Source organism: Eubalaena glacialis, chromosome 11, assembly GCF_028564815.1.
Source record: "Eubalaena glacialis isolate mEubGla1 chromosome 11, mEubGla1.1.hap2.+ XY, whole genome shotgun sequence".
Taxonomy (NCBI): domain Eukaryota; kingdom Metazoa; phylum Chordata; class Mammalia; order Artiodactyla; family Balaenidae; genus Eubalaena; species Eubalaena glacialis.
The window spans coordinates 4,485,940-4,511,333 of NC_083726.1; the positions used below are offsets into that span (position 1 = coordinate 4,485,940).

At 38.7% G+C, this 25,394-nt stretch overlaps 1 protein-coding gene across 2 annotated transcripts in view; it reads left to right on the forward strand.

The window, feature by feature from the left end:
• Positions 1-25,394, forward strand: part of SMC1B (structural maintenance of chromosomes 1B) — a 91,918-nt gene that overhangs the window by 37,074 nt on the left and 29,450 nt on the right. For both annotated transcript variants that reach the window (XM_061205436.1, XM_061205437.1), the window contains exons 8-12: positions 9,101-9,183; positions 9,776-9,983; positions 12,550-12,735; positions 14,470-14,649; positions 20,836-20,982. In XM_061205436.1, the coding sequence (XP_061061419.1) occupies positions 9,101-9,183; positions 9,776-9,983; positions 12,550-12,735; positions 14,470-14,649; positions 20,836-20,982 (804 nt within the window). The remainder of the gene's footprint in view (positions 1-9,100; positions 9,184-9,775; positions 9,984-12,549; positions 12,736-14,469; positions 14,650-20,835; positions 20,983-25,394) is intronic.

Genomic DNA, 25,394 nt, shown 5'->3' on the forward strand with positions numbered 1-25,394 from the left:
AATTTTTGATAGTTTGATTAATATGTGTCTTGGTGTGTTTCTCCTTGGATTTATCCTGTATGGGACTCTCTGTGCTTCCAGGACTTGATTAACTATTTCCTTTCCCATATTAGGGAAGTTTTCAACTATAATCTCTTCAAATATTTTCTCAGTCCCTTTCTTTTTCTCTTCTTCTTCTGGGACCCCTATGATTCGAATGTTGGTGCGTTTAATGTTGTCCCAGAGGTCTCTGAGACTGTCCTCAGTTCTTTTCATTCTTTTTTCTTTATTCTGGTCTGCAGTAGTTATTTCCACTATTTTATCTTCCAGGTCACTTATCCGTTCTTCTGCCTCAGTTATTCTGCTATTAATCCCGTCTAGAGTATTTTTAATTTCATTTATTGTGTTTTTCATCGTTGCTTGGTTCCTCTTTAGTTCTTCTATGTCCTTGTTAAATGTTTCTTGCATTTTGTCTATTCTATTTCCAAGATTTTGGATCATCTTTACTATCATTATTCTGAATTCTTTTTCAGGTAGACTGCCTATTTCCTCTTCATTTGTTAGGTCTGGTGTGTTTTGACCCTGCTCCTTCACCTGCTGTGTATTTTTTTGTCTTCTCATTTTGCTTATCTTACTGTGTTTGGGGTCTCCTTTTCACAGGCTGCAGGTTCATAGTTCCCGTTGTTTTTGGTATCTGTCCCCAGTGGCTAAGGTTGGTTCCGTGGGTTGTGTAGGCTTCCTGGTGGAGGGGACTAGTGCCTGTGTTCTGATGGATGAAGTTGGATCTTGTCTTTCTGGTGGGCACGTCCACGTCTGGTGGTGTGTTTTGGGGTGTCTGTGGCCTTATCATGATTTTAGGCAGCCTCTCTGTTAATGGATGGGGCTGTGTTCCTGTCTTGCTAGTTGTTTGGCATAGGGTGTCCAGCACTGTAGCTTGCTGGTCGTTGAGTGAAGCTGGGTCTTGGTGTTGAGATGGAGATCTCTGAGAGATTTTCGCCGTTTGGTATTACGTGGAGCTGGGAGGTCTCTTGTGGACCAGTGTCCTGAAGTTGGCTCTCCCACCTCAGAGGCACAGCCCTGATGCCTGGCTGGAGCACCAAGAGCCTTTCATCCACACGGCTCAGAATAAAAGGGAGAAAAAATAGAAAGAAAGAAAGAAAGAGGATAAAATAAAATAAAATAAAGCTATTATAATAAAAAATAAGAAAAAAATTATTAAGAAAAATATTTAAGAAAAAAATTTAATTTTTAAAATAAAAAATATGAAAAAACTTATTTAAAAAATTTTTTTTAATTTTTTAAAAATAGAAAATAAGGAAAAAATTATTAAGAAAACATTTATTAGTGAAAAAAAAATTTTTTAAGTAAAAAAAAAAAAAAAAAAGGACGGACCTAACCCTAGGACTAACGGTGAGAGCAAAGCTATACAGACAAAATCTCACCCAGAAGCATACACATATACACTCACAAAAAAAGGAAAAGGGGAAAAATTAATATATCCTGCTCCCAAAGTCCACCTCCTAAATTTGGGATGATTCGTTGTCTATTCAGGTATTCAACAGATGCAGGCACATCAAGTTGTTTGTGGAGCTTTAATCCGCTGCTTCTGAGGCTGCTGGGAGAGATTTCCCTTTCTCTTCTTTGTTCGCACAGCTTCCGGGGTTCAGCTTTGGATTTGGACCCGCCTCTGCATGTAGGTCGCCTGAGGGCGTCTGTTCCCCGCCCAGACAAAACGGGGTTAAAGGAGCAGCTGATTCGGGGGCTCTGGCTCAGTCAGGCCGGGGGGAGGGAGCGGTACGGAGGAGGCGGGGCGAGCCTGCGGCGGCAGAAGCCGGCGTGACGTTGCAGCAGCCTGAGGCGCGCCGTGCGTTCTCCCGGGGAATTGTCCCCGGATCACGGGAGCCTGGCCTTGGCGGGCTGCACAGGCTCCCGGGAGGGGCTGTGTGGATAGTGACCTGTGCTCGCACACAGGCTTCTTGGTGGCGGCAGCAGCAGCCTTAGCGTCTCATGCCTGTCTCTGGGGTCCGCGCTGATAGCCGCGGCTCGCGCCCGTCTCTGGAGTTCATTTAAGCGGCGCTCTGAATCCCCTCTCCTTGCGCGCCGCGAAACAAAGAGGCAAGAAAAAGTCTCTTGCCTCTTCGGCAGCTGCAGACTTTTTCTCGGGCTCCCTCCTGGCTAGCTGTGGTGCGCTAGCCCCTTCAGGCTGTGTTCACGCCGCCAACCCCAGTCCTCTCCCTGCGATCCGACCGAAGCCCGAGCCTCAGCTCCCAGCCCCCGCCCGCCCCGGCGGGTGAGCAGACAAGCCTCTCGGGCTGGTGAGTGCTGCTCGGCGCCGAGCCTCTGTGCGGGAATCTCTCCGTTTTTCCCTCTGCGCCCCTGTTGCTCTGGGATCCGCGCTGATAGCCGCGGCTCGCGCCCGTCTCTGGAGCTCGTTTAGGCGGCGCTCTGAATCCCCTCTCCTTGCGCGCCGCGAAACAAAGAGGCAAGAAAAAGTCTCTTGCCTCTTCGGCAGCTGCAGTCTTTTTCCCGGACTCCCTCCCGGCTCGCACCGAAGCCCGAGCCTCAGCTCCCAGCCCCCGCCGGCCCCGGCGGCTGAGCAGACAAGCCTCTCGGGCTGGTGAGTGCTGCTCGGCGCCGATCCTCTGTGCGGGAGTCTCTCCGCTTTGCCCTCCGCACCCCTGTGGCTGCGCTCTCCTCCGTGGCTCTGAAGCTTCCCCCCTCTGCCACCCGCAGTCTCTGCCCGCGAAGGGGCTTCCTAGTGTGTGGAAACCTTTCCTCCTTCACAGCTCCCTCCCACTGGTGCAGGTCCCGTCCCTATTCTTTGTCTCTGTTTTTTCTTTTTTCTTTTGCCCTACCCAAGTATGTGGGGATTTTCTTGCCTTTTGGGAGGTCTGACGTCTTCTTCCAGCGTTCAATGGGTGTTCTGTAGGAGCAGTTCCACGTGTAGATGTATTTCTACTGTATCTGTGGGAAGGAAGGTGATCTCTGCGTCTTACTCTTCCGCCATCTTGCCCCTCTCTCTATGCTCATTTTTTAAAATTCTTTTTTCTGTTCTGCTTGGGCAATTTCCAGTACTCTGTCTTCCAGATTGCTGATCTGTTCCTCTGTATCATCTAATCTTCTGTTGATTCCTTCTAGTGAACTTTTTTTTTTTTAATTTATTTTATTTTTGGCTGCATTGGGTCTTCATTACTGCATACAGGCTTTCTCTAGTTGCAGTGAGCAGGGGCTATTCTTCATTGCAGTGTGTGGGCTTCTCATTGCAGTGGCTTCTCTAGGCACACGGGCTTCAGTAGTTACAGCACACGGGCTCAGTAGTTGCGGCACATGGGCTCTAGGGCACGTGGGCTTCAGAAGTTGTGGCGCATGGCCTTCGTTGCTCTGCAGCATTTGGGATCTTCGCGGACCTGGGATCTTCCGGACCAGGGATCGAATCCGTGTCCCCTGCATTGGCAGGCGGATTCTTAACCACTGCACCACCAGGGAAGTCCCCTAGTGAACTTTTTATTTCAGTTATTGTATTCTTAATCTGTTTGGTTCTTTTTTATATTTGCTAACTCTTTGTTGAAATTCTCACTGTGTTTGTCCATTCTTCTCTCTAGTTTGGTGAGCATCTTATGTTGAAATTCTCATTGTGTTTGCCCATTCTTCTGCCTATTTTGGTGAGCATCTTTATGATCATTACCTTGGAGCATCTTTATGGAGTGGATTGCTCCTCTTTATTTCCTTTAGTTCTTTTTCTGAGGTTTTGTCTTTCTATAAAAAAAAATTTATTTATTTATTTGGTTGTGCTGGGTCTTAGTTGCTGCTTGCAGTTTCCTTAGTTGCGGCTTGCCAGCTCCTTAGTTGCAGCACGTGGGCTCCTTCGTTGCAGCACATGGGCTCCTTAGTTGTGGCTTGAGGGCTCCTTAGTTGCAGCTCGCCGGCTCCTTACTTGCGGCATATGAGCTCCTTAGTTGTGGCATATGAGCTCCTTAGTTGTGGCATGTGGGCTCCTTTGTTGCAGCAGGCAGGCTCCTTAGTTGCGGCAGGCAAGCTCCTTAGTTACGGCATGCAAACTCTTAGTTGCGGCATTCATGTGGGATCTAGTTTCCTGACCAGGGATCGAACCTGGGCCCCCTGCATTGGGAGCACGGAGTCTTAACCATTGCGCCACCAGGGAAGTCCTCTGAGGTTTTGTCTTAATCCTTTATATTGGAACATATTCCCCTGTCCTCTCATTTTACCTAATTCTCTGTGTGTATTTCTATGTTTTAGGTAGATTATTTTTGCTTCCTAATCTTAGAGAAGTAGCCTTATGTAGGAGATGTCCTATGGGGCCCAGCAGCACACTCCCCTCTGGTGCCCCCTGTGTGGGCTGCATGCACCCTTCTGTTGGCAGGGAGGTAACTACTTGGGCATGCTGGTAGGTGGGGCAGGCCCTTGGCCCTGTTGGCTGCAAGGCCCTACTTTGTGCAGTGGTTGCGGCTGCTGGAGGGTGAGATAGGCTTCCATGTGGTTGGCTGTGTGGCCTAAAGGACGCAGAGCTGCTACTGGCCCACTAATAGGTGAGGCCAGGTCCTGCATGGCTGGCTGCACAGCCTGGGAGTGCCCAGGGCTGCTGCTGACCGCTGGTGGGTGGGGCCCGGACTCCACATGACCAGTGCAGGCCTGCTGGTGTGTGGTTTTAGGCTAGAGGGAGGATTCCAAAACAGTGCTTGCCAGCACTGGTGTCATCACAATAGAATGAGCTCCCCCAAATGGCTGCCACCAGCATCTGTGTCCCCAGGGAGAATCCCAGTTGCCTCCTGCCTCTCCAGGAGGTTCTCCAAGATCTCCTGGATCTGACCCAGGCTGCTTTCAAACTACTGCCTCTGTGCTGGGACTTAGAGCATATGAGATTTTGCATGCACCCTTTAAGAATAGAGTCTCTGTTTCCCACAGTCCTCTGGCTCTCTGGTATGTAAACCCTGCTCATTTTCAAAGCCAGACGTTCTGGGGGCTCACCTTCCTGGTGCAGAACCCCCAGGCTGGGGAGCCCGATGTGGGGCTCTGACCCCTTGCTCGTTGGGGAGAACCTCTACGATCATCATATTTTTTCTGTTAATGAGTCCCCAACCCGGGGGTATTGGTCCTGACTGTACCATGTCTCTGCCCTGCTCACCTGTCTCGTGGTTCCTTCTTTATATCTTTTTTTGTGGCAAATCTTTTCTGATAGTCTTCAGGTTTTTCTCATAGTTACTCTATAAGTAGTTGTAATTTTGGTATGCTCATGGAAGGAGGTGAATTCAGGGTTTTCCTACTCCTCCACCTTGGCCATACCCTCTGTATTTTTATAGCTTTAAATACAATCTGTTGATGACTCCCAAGTTTGTATTTCTAGCTCACAACCTCATATATCCAGCTGCTTCCTCATCATCTTCATTCTGGGTGTTGAATAGATATCTTAAGTCCCAAACTGAACTTCTGCTCACACCCAAATGCGCCCCAAACATAGTCTTTCCAATCTCTGATGATGACAGATCAGTCTTACTCGTTGATGAGGTCAAAAATCTTGGAGTCCATCTTTGACTCTTTTAGGAAATTGTGTTGGCTCCACCTTCAAAGTATACCAAAAATCTTACCACTTCTCTCCATTTCTGTTGCTACCACCATGGTCCAAGCCACCATCTTTTTGTTTTTTGTTTAGATCAGTGTAGTAGCCTGAAAAGTTTTCTCTCTTGTGTCTCCTTCATAATAGTCTCAGCACGGCAGCCAAAGTGATGCTTTTAATATCTAAATCAGATCATGAAACTTGCTCTTTTTGAAGTCCTCTAGTGACTGCCCCTTGCACGTAAAGTTTAAGTCAAAGTCCTTGAGTGCCCTGCATAGACTTACCTGATCTGCTTGCCCCTTCCACCCCAATTTACCTCTCAAACCTCCTGTTTTTCTATTCTCCCTCTTGTTCTCTGTGGTCTAGCTGTAATGGCCTCCTGGAACGTATCAGACATGTTTCTGCCTTAGGGCCTTTGCACTGGCTATTCCTCTGCTTGGAACATGCTTTCCCTACATTTCTTAGTTTTTAACACTCTCATGTCCTGTAAGTCTTTGCTCAAATGGTGCCTTCTCAATGAGGCCTGCTACCCTGACCAGCCTATTTAAAACGGTAGTTCCCGGTGCACTTCTGCTCCCCTTACCCTAGCTCTGCTTTTCCCAGTGCTTATCTCCTGACATACTGCTTAATTTGCATATTGTTTGTCTACTGTCCCTCTCTAGAATGTAAACTGCACAAGAGCAGGGATGTTTGTTTCGTTCACTGGTACATCTCAAGCACCTAGAATAGTTCCTGATCTAGAGCAGATAATAAGTATTTGTTGGATTAATGAATTTTACAAATGAAGGAATCAAGGCACGAGATAGTTAACTTGACTGAACTAGTAAGTGGAGGAACTGGGATTTGATTCTAAACACTTTGTCTCCAGAATGAACCTTCTTAATCCTACACTGTATGCCTCTCATTGTAGTCTCTTTGTGAGTTGGCAGATGAAAATACAAACAAATATGAAGGGTAGTATATGATAATATACTAATATATATATTGATAATCATATGAGTAGAAGAGAGGACATTTTGTGGAAGGAGAAAAATGTAGTAACATGTCAGTAATTACTTTTAAAACACTGGTATAATTTGTATCACATTATAAAATTATACACTGATTTCTGCAAATACACTGATTTCTCATGGCACATTTTTGCCTCTGTGCATGCTAATTTTGGAAAAACCTACTCATCATTACATGTTCAATTCATTAGTTACCCACACCACAAAGTCTTCCCTGGTTTGCCTTTTCTCCCCACCCCACCAAAAAAAAAAAACCTGAAAAATAGTTTCTTCCTCATCTAATCACCCATTGTTCTTAATCTGTTTCTGTCTAAGGGCTTTTATCAGATTGGAGGAAAAGTACAGTTAATGATATAGCTCTACTAGGCTGGAAGCTTTTTAAAGGCAGGATTCATAATAATGTCCTACTGTAAGTCCCAGGTACTTGGTAGATGTCAGTAAGTGTTGATTGAATCTCTGTTGTCTTTTGAATAGAAAAACACTGACAGAAGAAATAACATATCAGGGTGGAAAGAGATGAAAAAGTCTGTACCCATGCTTGGTTTCCCACAGGACTGGTGGTTCCCAGGTGGAAAGGGCTATAACTTTCCACAGATCCAAGATCACTAAGGGCTGGGCAGGGGTTGGTTTTTCTAGACAACTAGCATGATCAGCTCGCATCTTGAATCCAGAATGCCTGGTGTCAAGGCAGTCTGATTATCCCCCATGACGTGTCCAACGGAGCATCCAGGCCCTGACACAAGCCCTGGGACTGGCCAGAGTAAAGGCAGAGGCAGGTGTTTCCAGGTGACTAAACTTGGTCCTTGATGTTAGCTAATCTTGTTCCTGTCTCTTTGAATGGAATTCTTTTTTTTTTTTAATTTTATTTATTTTATTTATTTATTTTTGGCTGCATTGGGTCTTCATTGCTGCACGCAGGCTTTCTCTAGTTTTGGTGAGTGGGGGCAACTCTTCGTTGCGGTGCACGGGCTTCTTATTGCGGTGGCTTCTCTTGTTGCAGAGCACGGGCTCTAGGCGCACGGGCTCAGTAGTTGTGGCACACGGGCTCTAGAGCGCAGGCTCAGTAGTTGTGGCACACGGGCTTAGTTGCTGCACGGCATGTGGAATATTCCCAGACCAGGGCTTGAACCTGTGTCCCCTGCATTGGCAGGCGGATTCTTAACCACCGGACCACCAGGGAAGCCTGAATGGAATTCTTAAGTGAGATAACAGAATTTCAATATGGGGACTCTAATTTCAAAATGTGGGAGTCCCTGGGGCTTCCCTAGTGGCGCAGTGGTTAAGAATCCGCCTGCCAATGCAGGGGACATGGGTTCAAGCCCTGGTCTGGGAAGATCCCACATGCTGCGGAGCCTGTGCGCCACAACTACTGAAGCCCACGTGCCACAACTACTGAGCCTGTGCTCTAGAGCCCGTGAGCCACAACTACTGAGCCCACGTGCCACAACTACTGAAGCCCGCGTGCCTAGAGCCCGTGCTCCGCAACAAGAAAAGCCACCGCAATGAGAAGCCTGTGCACCACAACAAAGAGTAGCCCCTGCTCACCACAGCTAGAGAAAGCCCGCGTGCAGCAACTAAGACCCAAAGCAGCCAAAAATAAATAAATAAATTTATTTTTAAAAAAATGTGGGAGTCCCTGGAGAAAAGGAATTGTATCTTAATCATTTTTATAGCTGTTGGCACCTAGCATAGTAGATGTTTGTTCAGTGAATTTCTGTGATAAATGAGTAAAATGGGATCATTAACTTCATGGTATATTTTATCCTTTACCACTTGAAAACTGATATTTCTTCTCTTTTTTGCTGTTGTGTACTGAAAAAGAATTGTGTTTTTTACTTTTGTACACTCCTGGTTTTAGATCACTTAGTGATGGAGTAAGACAGATTAATCTTGCTATAATGCACAGGATGAATTAGACAGGGAGAATGTTAAAGATAAGCTAATTGGAGACGACCACAATCCTTGGACTTAGTGATAAGGTGAATGGAGCAAGACTTGTGAAGTCCTCCTTCCACAAGCCTATAGTTGCCTCATAGATTCCTATACAATTATAGTACTGAGCCACTCTATTGGAATTACTTATTTGTCTGTTTCTCTCACCAAACCTTAGTCCTTGAGAGCAGGGACTCTGTCTTGTTCATTATTATATCTGTAGTTCCTAGCACATGGTAGCCAGTGAATAAATATTTATTGAATGAGTTAGTTTGAGAGAGAGATAAGAACTGTATATAGATATTTGAAAATAATCCCCCTGCAGTTTGAAGTTACCAAAGTAAACTTGCTGGAGATCAGATATCTCCAGCCAGGATATAAATGATGGAGCCAGGATTTGAACCCTGAGTCTTGAAACCTCAAAGCTCTGTACCATATTGCCTTTTCAAAATTAAAATTTGCTCTTATAAGAATTTTCATATGGTTATATATATTTCAAATTTAGAACAATGTATGCTGTTATAGTAAGTTCTGGGCATATAGTGAAAAGTAATCAATTTTGTTTGGATTTGCTGTAATTGATTTCAGATTTCATTTCCTATTTTAGGAAAATCTAAAACAAATAAAAGAACAAATAGAAGATCATAAAAAGCGAATAGAGAAGTTGGAGGAGTATATAAAAACATGCATGTAAGTATAGTAAAAAAAAATTCCTTGCAGCTTTCTTGTATCTCAGGGGTCTCGATATTTGTGGTATAGTCATCAGATGAATGCTTCCACTGTATCATAATGTTCTTAGTCCTCCATTGTATTTTATTTCATTGTAGATAATTAAAAATTATCCTTGACCACTAAGGTTTAAGTTTTGAAAATATAAATGTTTAACAGTAGTGAAACTTAAAACTCTCTTTTGGTATCGATATTTTATAATAAAAGTATGTCATGAAAGCTAGCACCACCTAAGTATTCTACTACGAAGAATTTCTTTTTAATTGGCATTTACTTACCATTAAGCTTATGACGATTGCTCTGGTTATAGTGACCTATCCTTTCTTTTTCAGAATCCAGAAATATGTATCTTTTGAATCAAGAAAGAATGATTAAAATATCTTTTGCCCATGTTTGGTGCTAGGTTTATTATATTGTATTTTTCATCGTTTAAAATTGATAGAGCATTATTCCATTCCCCTGCAATGCCAGACTAGAGTGTACTGTGTCTTGTAATTCCTAAATTTTGGTTTTTCTTTTTGCTGTGTAATGTATTATTGTTACTGTTGTGTAGGAATTGCTTGAAAGAGAAAAAACAGCAAGAGGAAACCCTAGTGGATGAAATTGAAAAAACAAAATCAAGAATGTCTGAAGTTAATGAAGAGTTGAATCTTATTAGAAGTGAACTGCAGAATGCTGGAATTGATACCCATGAGGGAAAACGTCAGCAAAAGAGAGCAGAGGTTCTGGAACACCTTAAAAGACTTTACCCAGATTCTGTGGTAATTGAAATAAAAAGGCTAAGCTTTCTTATTTGGGATTAAAAATTTGCCATTAATAGGAAGTAATATTATTTCAGAAATCTATAAGTTTTGTGTTTTATTATTTATATTTAAAACATAATAGTAAATAACTGAGGTAAAATGTAAATAACTCCCAGTGATGTCTATAGATAAGTAATTATTGGGGAGAAACATTGACATGAACACATTACCCAGAAAGTCCAGGTATGGCCAACATCCCCAAAGGACACAGGTGCATGAAGTTGTGTGTTGCCCATAGACACATGGCCTCAAACCTCATTTTCTTCATGATTTCAGGTTTTTTAAAATATTTTTTTCAGTACACATTGTTGGCATACTTTTGAAACGGTGAATTTTTATTCTCCAAATGTGACTGCCATCCAGTATTACTAGTGTATTTCATTAGCCCCAGTACAGCAATATCTACTAACCTGTTGCTTGGGGGGTCAGCCTCACAGAATTGTTTCCTTTGGAATTGGGGTCTGACGTCTCACTCTCTTGTCACTGACACCAGTTGTACCCTGTGTTAACCGCTTGCACTCTTTGGAAACACCTGTCCATTGGCCTCCATGATACTACACTCTGTTGGTTTTCCTCCTGTCTCTCTGGCCTCCCATCTTCGTTTCCTTTACAGCATCCTTTTTGCCTTTCTGACTCTTAAGTATTAGTCTTAACTTCTAGACAATGATGGAGGAATAAGGCTGGGTCACAGAATTCTTCCCCTAATACCAAGGAAAATGACAAAAACTAGTGAAAAACTAGTTCAACAGCCAGAAGAGGAAAGGGGCTCATATATCATGCTATAACCTTCAGAAAATGGTAATAGTCCAGAATTTCTTAAAAAAGATTGAAGTATAGCATTGCTTGTTCTTAATTCTGCAGAAGGCAAACTGATAAATCGATTCATTCCTGAGAATTCTCACTTAGTATCCCTTAATCTAGAAAGAAGGAAACTCATATGTTTGTTTCCTTTAGAGTAAAAAACTATCACTAAAATAGAATCAGAGAACATGGACCTCTGCTTCTCTTAGATGGAAGTGAAGGCTCTAGGGCTCCTTGTTAAATTGAGAAGCCAAATCAAAACCCTCTCCCCAAAAATGGGATTTGTTCTCTTCCCCCAAGGAGAGAAACCTTGGTATGGGATATTAATTAAAAACTGAGAAGAAAGAACAAAACTCAGGTATTCAAATAAAGCATATGCACAGCCTTAACACAGCTCTCTTACCCCTGCCGTCTAAGCCCTCAGATGATGGGAAATAGATCAGGAAATACTTAGAATATAGAACAGAAAATACTTGGTCCATCATCTGTTGCTCAGAGGAGATAACCATCTCAACTTTAGGTGAGACAATCAAAAAAAGTTATCCGTCACAGAAAATAAAAGGTTTGCCCAGAGCTGCCCACATTAAATATAGGGAAGGTGAAGAGAATCGATATGGCAGCTATAGGTACATATAATAATAAAAAGAAAGAATAATTTAAAAGGCTTTTAGAAGTCAAAGAGCCTTGTGGAAGAAGGTTACAGAACAAAATCCCCCGTAAATGTTCTGTGCTGTGGACAATTTAATAAGAGCTTGAATTCATAAAATCAGATTCAAATATGAGCTAAAGCAGAATAAAATAAAAAGAAAAATGTAGAGCTAAGGAAACCAAGAACAAATGTTACTGAACTAATAATAAATTGCAAATAACAAGGAATGGATTACATAGCTGAAAATCAAATTACTGACCTAGAAGTAAGGCTTGAGTTAATCATAGGTAAATTGCGAAGAACAAAGACCAAGGTAATAAATATTAAAGACAATGATGATCTATCATGAAGAAATTGGTATTTCTGAAGTAGAACCTAACATTGAAGAAAGAGTCTAAAGATGTAAAATTGAATCTGCAGACATTCTAGGGAGCATTGGTACAGGATGGTTGGCACTGTGACATTTAATAGACTTTTTGAACTTCAGTCTGATTCTTGACCAGTCTTCAGATCCCCAAAAACACTTCTCCGTGGGAAGCCTTCCATGGCTTCTCAGGTCAACCGCGTCCCTGTTACATATTCTTAGAGCTCTCTGTGCTTAATCACAGTGTCTGTTATAACTCGACTTTGTACATGCATGTAATTATTGATTATTTATATCTTCCTTCCCTACTAGTCTGAAAGCTCTGTGAGGTCAGAGAGGATCTGTTTTATTCAGGCATGTTTACCCAGTGTGTGTCAGTGCCTGCATATAGTAGGTGCCTCAGCAGTTTCTTATTTAATAAATAAGGGAATGAATGAATACTATTTAATTGCTAGCTTTGTAAAATATTTTAATACCTTGGTATGACTAATCCCTCCTTATTACTCTTTTGTTAAATGAAGTGTGACACACCTAAATGGATATTTCATAATGAAATTTATTTCCATTTGAATGAGACTGTTAAATTATCATGTTTATAATTTTAGAAAATTAGTTTTTGGTCTATGCTGCTTTGTTACATTAGAAAACAATGAATTATATGTTCCTCATTAATGTATTTGTTTTTCTCTCCTTTTTTGAAACCTGTTAAGTTTGGAAGACTGCTTGACCTGTGTCATCCTATTCATAAGAAATACCAGCTGGCTGTTACTAAACTTTTTGGTCGGTACTTGGTTGCCATTGTTGTAGCCTCTGAAAAGGTAGCAAAAGATTGTATTCGATTTCTGAAGGAGGAAAGAGCTGAACCTGAGACATTCCTTGCTTTAGATTACCTTGATGTAAGAAATTTATAATCCTTAGTATTTAGTAGTGATAAAATTCTGTCTTTTAAAGTGTGTCTTTATTGCCTGAGACTATGGTAGTGATTGAAAAAATCGTAAGTTGGATGCCAGTTAGTCATTCATTCAGATGGCTGGTGTTAATGTATTGGCAGGCAAAGAATAGTATCAAGTGGGTGCTATCTTTCTTGCCTTCATATCGTTTCTTCCTAATCTAGTTTTGCCATAATTTACCCTGATGATTTCAAGGACATTGCTCTAGCAGTGCACCACTCTGCCTACTAGCCAGCAATTTATTTTGTCCTATAGCAAAGTATAGGAGATGGATAAGACATATGTTCTGTCGGTGAAATGCCAACCCAGCGTCTCAGTTGTAAATATGTGGTCCAGTAAATATACGTGTCAGCTCTTGGTGTGGAGCAAGCCAAATTTTGAACCTTGAGGTATGTATTGAAAGGCCTTAGAGCATCCAAAGTTTAAATTCCTGAGGCAGGAACTCCCTCATTATCACAGCTGATATCCTTCAGTGATCTTTTCATTGCTTAATAAAGAAAATGTTCTACTTGGTCCAGCTTTCAAGTCCCTGAACTGCAGGCAGTGTGCATAGTGGTTAGGAGCACATGCCCTAGAGCTGGACTGACCTGAGTTTGAATGGCAGCCCTCCTTCTAATTAGTTCTCACTGATTTGTCCTTAACTTTTCTGAGTGTCAGTTTCATCATCTGTGAAGTGGAGAAATTAGTCCTTACCTTATTGTATTATTGCAAGGAATCACTACATGTAGTACACCTAGCACAGTGCCTGGCACAGAGGAGGGGCTCAGCAAATGCTAACTGGGTATTAATGGTTCAGACTTGGCCTTTTGTAGTTTCACACTTTTGTTTATACCTTCTGCCCACTAAAACTATTTAACCTAGTTCATCTGCCTGTTAAAATTCTGTTTTATGTATTTCATGCTTAAGATTTTTTTCAAGGCACACTCATTTTTTAAAAATATAATACAGAAGTGTATCAAATATAAAGGAAATACTCCTACCTCATCTCAGTGCTCAATTCCTTTATCACAACTATTTTAGATTGCTTCCATCCATACAAATTTATATAAATATATGCTCCATATATATGTGTGTGTGTATATATATGTGTGTGTGTGTGTGTGTGTATATGTATATATATATGTATATACACACACATATTTTGGTTGTATATAGGGTTTTTCCTTTGTTTTGTTTTACAAAAATGAAATTATACTTGCTGTTTTTCAGTAATATATTGCAGACGTCTTTTGATCTCTTTATCGACCCAACTTAAAAGTCATGTCAAAGAAGGTGTAAAAGCTTTCCTGATCGTTTAAGCCTAAAATGATTTTCTGAGTTCCATGCTATTGTGCCACTCTTTTGAAAGTATGTAAATGGGTATTATCTCCCACTAGATTTTATGATTTTGAGAGCATGAAGGGCTTCTCATCTATTGCTTTATCCCAACTAGTTAGTGACAGAGTTGAATCTAGAAATTATATCTTCTGGCTTTTGATGAAGTATACTTTTAAAAAATATTACACGAGCCAAAGGTGGGATATTGTTCATCAGGTTCTTGTCAAACTTTTATTGTGTATAAGTGCATACTACTAATCATTTGCTTTCATGCTTATGTATGTTCTTTGAAAAAGAATGTACTGAGTGTTTGGTTTTTATTTTAATATACCTAATATATCAAGTATATTTTAAACCTTTTAGATCAAACCAATCAATGAAAGATTACGGGAGATTAAAGGCTGTAAAATGGTGATTGATGTCATAAAGACTCAGTTTCCTCAGTTGAAGAAAGTAATTCAGTTTGTGTGTGGAAATGGCCTTGTCTGTGAGACTGTGGAAGAAGCAAGGCATATTGCCTTCAATGGACCTGAAAGACGGAAAGTAAGAGGCTTAGATTGTACTTTTGGATAATTTGAAGCAGTATTTATAAGACTAACATATTACACACACAAATATCTCTATATGCTTTCGTATGTTCTCTTATGTAGGGGAAACTAAAATAGAACCTAAGATATTAATGGCTTCAGTAGTTTTTATAATGTTGAGTTTTCAAAAAATTAATTTCTCTAATACTTTCCCAAATCATAAATCATATTTTGGAAGTTAGATTTATTGTAGTGAGAGCCTAAAGCTGTTAATTTTTTTTTACTCTATATACAATAAATGTCCCTGTTGAATCTCAGATTTTCCCTGTACTTACATATATAATACATGTGTTTCTGAATACCAGGAAAGATTTTAGGTGCTTATTTTACATTCTGGGTTAATTCTTCCATAGCTCAATGGAGATATTAACTGTCCTTTTACACATTCAAGGTTTTAACACATTTTGAAGTTGTAGAAATAGCACAATTGAAATGAGGTTACTAGATACCAGTCTCTCAAGGGAATAATTTTGGTTTTAAAAATATTGTTTTACTCTCAATTGAAATAGAGTTTGTATTTAGTTAAGCAGTGTTAAATTCTTCAAATTATCTGACATAGTTTTTTTTAAAACTACATCTGTGATGAAGTGTAACACAATGCCTAAGGGCATAAACTATGGAGTAAGACCAGTGATACTACTTAGTAATTAATTATGTGACTTTAGGCAAGTTTCTAAACCTCTAATTTTAGTTTGTTCATCTAAATTTGGGGAAATAATAGTACTTACTTCATAGACTTATAGGATTAAAATAAGTCATAACATGCAAAATGCTTTTATAGTGCCTAGCAAATAGCTCTCAAAAAGTGATAGTCATTTTTTATTTACTAGTCATTTTACACATTTGATCTGGAATGTCCAGAATTGCAAATTAACACGAAGCGGGAGGGGGGGGAGGTTTGGACTATTCTTATGAAAGATAGGAATTTCCAGTATTAAATGTATTGGCTTGTCTAATATGATTAACTTCTCATACATTTTAGTAGTTATATCTATAATTATCTTAATGATAATGTGATCACTGTCTTAGTAATCACTGTCATTGATTTCTACATATTAAATTTAAGCAGGTGTAATAAGTGAGCTACTACAGTATCTTCCTTACTTTGCTACCTAATTATGCTAAAATTGATTTTTGTATATTTGTAAAATATATTTTGTAAAATTGATTTTTGAAGATTTGTGTGGTCAATTTAAAGAAGTCACATGAAAATAAGATTGTGTTTAACCCTTCCTTCATTCAGCATATATTTATGGTTTATATCTTGTCCACAGTAACATGCCTTACCCCTTTAGGCTGTATTTTGTTCTTATCGTTATTTCAAAATTTTAATCAGGTTTATTTGTCGTATTTTTACGTTAAGTATATTCCAGGGACTCTTATCTTCTTCCTATTACTGTTATTCCACTTGAAGAATATTCTCTGTGTTTTAGGATGCATAAAACATTTGGATAGGGAGTTCCCTGGTGGTCCAGGGGTTACGATTCTGTTCTTCCACTGCCGGGGGGGGGGGGGCGGGGGGGGGGGCGCGGGTTAGATCCCTGGTCAGGGAACTAAGCTCCTGCATGCCATGTGCGTGGCCAAAAAAACGACCAAAAAAAACCAAATATGGGAAATGCCCATTAAAACTACACTGAAATACTATTTTCACCTGTGAGATTGATCAACGTAAAAAAGTCTGATAACACTTTATGGGGAAAGAGACCCTTGCATTCGCTGCTGTGGGCATGTAAATTTGTACCAGCTCTGTGAAGGGCAATTCTAGCAGTTGTACTTCTTCAGAACGTTACATACACATGTATATGAAATGATATATATAAAGATTTATTCATCGAATCACTGTATGTAGCAAGCAAAATTGGAAACAATTTGCACAAGACTATGTTCAATAAAATTATATTGCGTTCATAGAATGGGACACTATGCAACCTTAAATAAGAATGAAGCTCTTTATATACAAGTGTCAGACAATCTCCAAGATATAGTCAGTTTAAAAAAAAGTAATAAGTAGACTAGAGTGTAGTATGTTACCATTTATGTAAAAAATGGGGAAAGAAGAGATATATGTGTGTATTTGCTTATGCAAAAATATTTCTGGAAGAATACATAAGAAATTGACAGCATCAATTACCTCTGGGGAGGATAACTGGGTGGTGGGGTCTAGCAATGCCAGGGAAGTTCTTTACTCTTTACTCTTGTATCTTTTGGATTTTGAACTACATGAATATTTTACCCATTCAGAAATAAAAGAAAAAGTTAAAGTATATTATTTTCCATATCAGTGAAAGACAACTTTAAAAATATGTATAATCTGCATAACACAAAAATTATAGAGGATCTACTTGTAACACTGAAACAGTATTTCTTGAAACAGTTGAAGTTGGTTGAGTGGAATGATTGGTTAGCCCTCAGGGCAAATTATTAATGCCAAAAAATTTCTCCTTTTCCTAAGCCATGTTCTCTGGAACTTTTATTTAATGCGATTTAAAAATTCCTCCAACTCCTTATTTTATATAAGATCCCAGTTGTGCCAGCCATGGTATTTTTTCAGGAATGCAACCTCCAAAGTAGGCATAGGATTACTGCACTGAGCAACCGTTGTAAGCTATAAGTTAAGGAATTTGCAGGCTGGAAATAGAAATTATAGTCCTTCCAGAATAGGAATTTGATTGTAAATCAAATGTAAATAGGTTATTTGATACTAAATTTACTTTCAGCAAATTTAAATTTACTTTCAGTAAATTTACTTTCAGTAAATTATTTTAATAAACCTAGGAACTATCAAAAAAAAACCCCTATAATTCTATGAATTGTTGCCCATTGCATTTTTAGAATTGAAGGAGGTCTATAACATGGTGGTTATTGAGAATATGGACATTAAAAAAAAAAAGAACATGGACATGGATGTTTGACCAACTTTTGGTTTAGGAATTTTAGTCCCTGTGTATGACTTTAGGCAAGTTTCTTAATATCTTTAAGCCCCAATCTATAAAATGGAAATCATATTTACCTCACGGGGTTGAAACATAGAATAAAATAGCATAAATGCACTCTGTCAAGCACAGTATGGTAAATGGTTGCAATAACAACAGCAGCAGCCGACCAAGCAATGAAAGTAAAAAGAATCTCAGAAAATCGTTTGTCCCTCTGCTCTGAGAGGGGAAGTTGACTTGCCTAAGTATCATGGCTGGGAAGAGAGAGTTGGCGTTAGAACAGCATGTGTATTATGACAGATTCTTATCTCAGAGTTCCCAATACACTTCTCTCTCTTCTCTCCAAGCCAGCCCATGGATTTTTTTCCTTTGTGTTACATTTGGCTTTTACATATCGGAAACACAAGTTAATAAATGTTCAGTTTGGGAAAAAGAGCTCAAAAAGGAAAATAACCATCCCTAACATGTCCTCTAGAATAGAGTTGCCAGATAAAATGTTTGGACATACATTTAAAAGTTATTCGTTGTTTATCTGAAATTCAAATTTACCTGGGCATCCTGTATTCCTATTTGCTAAGTCTGGCAACCATACCCTAGAAAGATCTAGTGAGTATTGTGGTATATATGCCATATATTTGATAATCAACTATATTACTCTTAACCTTTATAGGTATTGGTATATGTATAATTGGGTCTTTACTATGAGATCAAAATATATTTACTTAACTTCACATTTTTTTAATGGTATCACTTTTATATTTTAATTTAATCTAGAATTAATTTTAATATGTATTATTAGATGTAGGTATTAGCTTTTTCCCCCTAAATGGTTAATTACCGGTCTCAACATCATATATTGAATAATTTTTCTTCTTCCTACTTATTTGATTGAATTTACTGATTTCTCATCAGAGTCTAAATTATTTATACTTTGTTCTTTTTTCACCTAGTTTAATTTGTTATCTCTAATTATTATTTGTAGCTATCTTACTGTATATTTATATTTATTAGAATAATCTTTATTATAATCTATAAAAGAATAACTTCTTTTAGGAAATAGTCAAGATATACATTATAAATAAGTAAACTATTAGCCCACAAGCACTGTAAAATCATCATGTATAAAACTACACTCAGGTTCTTCTTTCTAGATCTTGATCCCTCTCCTGTATTCTTCAATTCTTAGTACCACTATTCTAACCAATGAAATTCTGTTTTCACCTCATGGATTTCCTTGTAACCTCTACAATTCCCAAGGCTTTCTGATTATACCACCTAAATATTTCTCAAATCTTTTTCCTTTTCTTCACTGTAGGTATTGGCTGATTTCATACTATCACCTCTGGCTTCACTTGGACCACCCCATTTTCTAGATACTTGCCAGATTGGTCTACTTAAAGTTCATATCTGACCATTTCACTCTCCTGTTTGCTGTTAGACTGTTCAGTGCTAGTCCCCCAGCCCCCTCCACAAGCCCCATCAGTCCTCATTTGTATTTGATCCACATTCTTCCTGTGATGACATACAAAGAACTCTGTGATCTGCCCTGTCTACCAGCCTCATTCTTTCCCTTCTTTCTTGAAATACAGACACATAGCTAGAGCTCTAGGAGTCGTCTTGGACTACAAAATGACTTTGACGATTGTCATATAAGAAACACTGACACACACATCACTAGTGACACACTGTACATGTAAAGTAAGCTTTATTTAGAACAACTTAAAAGCAGAGAAGCAGTGGAGCCTGTGTATTTTCCTCAGCTTTCATTCCACAGAGGTGGGCTTTGGCCAGGCAGAAACAGCGTGAGCTAAAAGTGTTCCAGGAGGGGGAAGCTGCCTCCATACCACTTTATATTTTTATGGGGAGGTCGGAGGAGTAAGCTGATCACGTAACAGTGGGCTTCCTGGTCAGGGAAGCTGCTTTCCAGACCAACCAGAGCTTATCTACAGGAGTTCAGTTTCCATGCCATGGCTGTTGGTATCCAGTAGAGATATAGTGTCCTTCCAAAGTTCAGACCTGATTAGAAAACTCATTGCCAAGCTAACAGTTGGGAGGGAAGGGAGCCCCCATGGCCTTCCAGAAAATAAGAAGCCTGTCTCTCTTGAGGAGTAATCCAAGTACTAAGGATGGTAGAGCAGTATTATAGAAGGAGTCTTTTTAAACTATGCAACCACCATACATATGCTGGAATGTTTACCTCTGTAATTGCAAGAGAGAAATAAACTAAGTTTTCTGTTAAATATAATTAATCTACTTCTACCTAGTACCTCTGATAAGATACAGTGAAAGCCTTCAACTCCACTGGAAGCCTTCTGTGAACCTTCCAGGCTGGGTTGGAGCACCCAAATTTTAAGCTTCCAGATTACTCTATGTTTCTATTGTCTCATACTTTACATTGTAATGATATGTTTATATGTTTCTTTTCCCTACCAGCATGACTCCCTAAGGGTCAGTACCATATTTCACTCCCTTTTGGTCACTCCAGTCCCCAGTATAGAATGTTTCACACACAGCAGTCATAAAGAGAATGTTTGTCTGAATGCAGGAATGAATGAGATTCCTGTCAGCTTTTTTTTTAAATTAGTTCATATTACGTGGTTTTAGTCCTCCACGAGCTGTCTCCTCTGCTTTGACTAATTAATTAGAAACATTTGCAAAACACTGAGAATTGCTTTCATTTATTCTATAAAGCATATGGTTACTCATAGGACTATAAACTTAAAGCTATTTTATACCTTTGACTCCATTTAAGTTTTTTTCTTGGTCCCAGTTTCATATTCATTTTAGAGAACGTGATATTTTTGATATCCTTAAGTAACTAAGGCTGTTTTCATAGTATGTCTTTGACATGTGATGTCAGATTCTTTAAAATACAGTATTATATAATGCAGACTATGAGATCTTAAATACAAATACTCTTGGTTTTTTTCTTCTCAATATTGAATATGTTTAGAACTAATATATAATTTTATTTTGAACTTTTTAAATTGCTGCTAATCTGTTGCCTAGAATTGTTTGGGCCTTAGCAAAACAGGGCTTTGTATTTGAGTTTGTTGGCTGGTGTCCCTCATAAGCTAGTTATCTTATTAGTGGAGTTCAGTAAGTAGTTTTTCTCATCTACAAAGTCTCAGCTGTGAAAGTTGTCATATTATGTTCTGTTTTTATCTTTATGTACATTTCTCCAAGGTAAAATATTTTTAATTTTACAGACAGTAGCTCTTGATGGAACGTTATTTTTAAAATCTGGAGTCATCTCTGGAGGGTCAAGTGACTTAAAATATAAGGCTAGATGCTGGGATGAGAAAGAATTAAAGAATTTAAGAGACAGGAGAACCCAACTAATCCAAGAATTAAAGGTAAATCCATGTTGTAAAAATTGTAGAATACCAAGTAGAGTAATTGTGTTTTTAAGCTAATTTCTTGGGTAATAAAAGTACCATGCCTATAGTTTAAAAGATTCAAATTATGCAGAATGGAATAAAGTAAAAAATAAAAATCTTTCCCTTACCCATCCTTACATCTCAGTGGTATTTGTTAAACATAGTTTGATGCATAGCCTCCAGAAATGTACTCTGTGTATGCAAGCATATGTGTTATTTTTCTGATTTGTTTTATAATAGACTTTTGCTATTGATAGTGTTTGCAACAAGCTTTTTCACTTAATATCATAACGTGGACATGTTTTCATTTTAGCATATAGAGAACCACTTTATTTTTAATGAATCCTGCCTGGCGTTTCATTATATAGATTTTGCTTATTTAACCATTGTCTAATAATGGACATTTGGTTTTTGCTATTACAAATGATGCAGCATTAAACTTTCTTTAGAGAGGGAAAATAACACAGTGCCTAAGAGTATAAATCCTATAGCCACGCTGCCTGAGTTTGAATCCTGACTCTGCCATTTACCAGCAGCAGTATGACCTTAGGCAACTTACCTTACCCCTTTGTACCTTAATTTCCCATTTGTAAAATGGGGATAATAAAAGGACCTTCCTTTTAGAGTTATTTTAAAGATTAAATCAGATATTCCAGATAAAATACTTAAAACAATGCCTGGCAAAAACCTAAGCACTATATAAATGTTTGTTGTTATATCTTTACTTGTATCTCTAAGATGATTTCCTACATGTGGAATTTCTGGGTCTAAGATGTGTGTATTTAAAATGTTGATAGATACTGCTAAGTTCCCATCAAAAGAAACCTGTAGTAGAGTGTGTATGTTCCTAGATTGCAACACTAGATACTAGCAAATATTTTTAATCTTTGCCAATCTGGTAAAGAAAAAAGTGTAATCTAATTGTTTGAATATGCAATTCTTATAACTGAGGTTGAGCATTGACTCATGTATTTATTGGTTCTTTGTAATTTTTTTCTTCTGTGAACTTCTTTTTTTAATAAATTTATTTGTTTGTTTATTTATTTTTGGCTGCGTTGGGTCTTCGTTGCTGCGTGCAGGCTTTCTCTAGTTGCAGCGAGCGGGGGCTACTCTTCATTGCAGTGCGCAGGCTTCTCACTGCGGTGGCTTCTCTTGTTCCAGAGCGCGGGCTCTAGGCACGTGGGCTTCAGTAGTTGTGGCACACGGGATCAGTAGTTGTGGCTCGCGGGCTCTAGAGCGCAGGCTCAGTAGTTGTGGCGCCTGGGCTTAGTTGCTCCACGGCATGTGGCATCTTCCCGGACCAGGGCTGGAACCCATGTCCCAGGCATTGGCAGGCGGATTCTTAACCACTGCGCCACTAGGGAAGTCCTCTTCTGTGAACTTCTTATTTATTTCCTGTGCATGTTTTTCTATTAGGTATTTGTTATTTTATTACCTACTTTAAGAATTATTTGTATTATAAATAAATTACCTTTAGTCATGTATGTTGTAAATATATTCATGTTCATGTTTCAGTATTTCATGTTGTAAATATATTCTCTCTTCAACTTTTTTTGTCGGCTATATTGAAATGTAATTTATATACAGTAATGGTCACCAATTTTAAGTGTATGATTCAATAAGTTTTGACAAATGTATGTAGTCGTGTAACCACCACCAAAATCATGATATAGAACATTTCCATAACCCCCCAAAATTCCTTTGGGCTCCTTGGTAGTCAGTACCCTCCCCTGGACCCTCTGGACCCTGGCAACCCAATCTGCTTTCTATCATTGTAGCTTTTTCTGACTTAGAATTTCATATAAATGGAATCATACAGTAAGTAGTCTTTTGTGTTATGCTTTCTTCATTTAACCTAGTGCTTTTGAAATTCATATTGTGTGTATCAAAAGTTTATTCCTTTTTACTGTTCAGTATCTGTTTGACGTTTGACTTTATCATATATGTATTTTTAATCTTTATGTAGCCAAATTTATTAATCTTTTATAATTTCTGGATTTCAGTGTCATGCTCAGAAAGACCTTATTCTTTCTGAAAATGACAAAAGAAATTCAATAATGCTTCCTTCCAAAGTATCATTGGTTGAATATTATAATCCCACACACACACTTACTTGAAATGTCAACTTTAACAGATACTAAGTCAGTAGAATGCTTTTAGATTATTTATTTTTCCTATTTAGCTTTCTTCTTTTGTGTATACAAATGACCAGTTTTTGATTCAAGGAGATATTCTGGCAAGGTTACTCCACTAATTTTAATCTTTTTCTGTAAGCATAAGACCGCAAATTATGTTTTGATCTAAGTAAGGTATATAAATAAATATTCAGCTTTTAAAAATTTTACAAATTTAGGCCTAGGCACAGAGAAAGTTCTAGGAAGGTGGCAACTTGAAATGAATCTGGCTTCCTATCCATGTTTATGCTAAGCTCTTACCTGTGTGTCTCACCTGAACCTAGTGGAGAGTTGGGTGCAAATGATGTCTTGGGTTCTGGGGGAGGCCACCAGGAAAAGCTGATGCAGGGCTTCTCTTGATCTTTGAACAGTGCTGGGAGAAGAATCAGGACATAGGGGAATCCTGGGGGGGGGTTAAATATTTGTCGCGTGTGAATATACGTAGTCTTGAACCCCATGAAGCTAAATATTAGTAGGTTGTGGTCTCCCTATTCCTGAGTTTGGGAGAGGCCAAAGAGACCAGAGAGACGTCTTTTCCTCCATCTCAGAGTGGGGCACTGACAGTTTTCTGTTGTAATTGCTGGCCTTTGGGTGTAGAGAATGTTTGTGGGGCAGCTGCCATTTAGGATACCTTAATACCCAGACCTGATCCTCAGTAGGGAAAGAAATGCACAAATGCATTTGAGGTGTTCCAGGAGCCATCAACACTTGAACAAAAAAGTAGCAGTAAGGAAATGCAATGTAGTGTCGACCCTCTCTCTGTCCCCACACACAAAAAAAGACTTTCTGGCACTAATAAATGTATTTCTAAACTATAGAATGCAGTAGATGGATTGAGGGATGGGATTGCCATTGTTGAGAACCAAATCAATAACATGGAAGACCAAGTGGAATAGTATCTCAATGAGGGGGAAAAATTACAAAGATAAGGAAATCATGAGAAAAATAGAGACTTAGGTAGACTCAGGAGACTTGGCATGAGAATAATAAAAGTTTCAGAAAGAAAAAGGGGAGCACAGAGGAGAGGAAATATTTAAAAAGAAGAAATGTCTCTAACTGAGGATCCACCTTAATTTACCAATTGAAAGGACACACGCAGTTCCATGTAGGTTTAATGAGAAAACGCACACATTGACACAGAAGTCCTAGGTTTTAGAGGCAAGGCTAAAATACGAAAATACGCCACCCCCCTTTAAAAAATATTCCTTGTATTTTTTTTTTTTTTAAATCAAGTTCGTATCAGACTACAAAACTAGATGAGACTGGAATAACAGCTATAGGCAACTGAGGGAAAAGGACTACATCCCAAGATATCATTTACCTTTCAGGAATCTGCAGATAAGCAGATTCAGAGATAATGTCATGCACATACTCCATGTGACAAAAATATCAGAGAAAGTACTCTAAGCAACACATGGATTAGAACAGACCTAATTATAATAAATGAATAGTGCTAAACTAACTCAGCAAAACCTGGGAACTAGAGATGGAGAGAGAAGCAAATATGTTCCAGAGGTCTTATCTGTGAGGAGATGAAGAAGTAAGAATATTCTAAAGATTGTATCTTGGTGGGTGGGGGGACATGGGTGGGACTAGAGTGTTTAAAAGTACACTAACACAGGAACAAGTAACAAAAATAATGCATGAAAAGAATAAAAGATAAAAAGTAAGATGGAGGAAATAAAATTTTTGTTTATCAGTCATTACAGTAAACATGAGTGGATTTAAGTTTCCCATTAAAAGATCAAGATCATCATAGCTTAAAATAAGGCAAAACTCAGCTAAATGTCATTTGTAGGAAATTGTCTTAAAATTGAATGTTGAAAATTAGGGGATGAACACCTGGCAAATGCAAACAAAAAAGAACAGGAGTGACAATATCAGACAATGTGAACTTTAAGGTTAAAAATCGTCACCTATAGTATAAGCTTTCAATAAATATTTATTGAATGAATTGAATAAAGAAGGACATTATATATTAAAAAACAAGATTTCCATTTTAAACCTCTTTGCAGCACATAGTACCTAAATATTTAAAGCAAGGATAGTTAATAAAAATGAAACTATAATGAAACATTTCACTATATGTATGTCTTTCAAAATTGGACAGATCTAGTAGACAAAAACAGTAACTTAGAGGAATTGGTAATACAGTCAATAAGCTTAAATCCAGATTCTATTTCTAACACTTATTAGCAGTGTGACTCTGAGTAA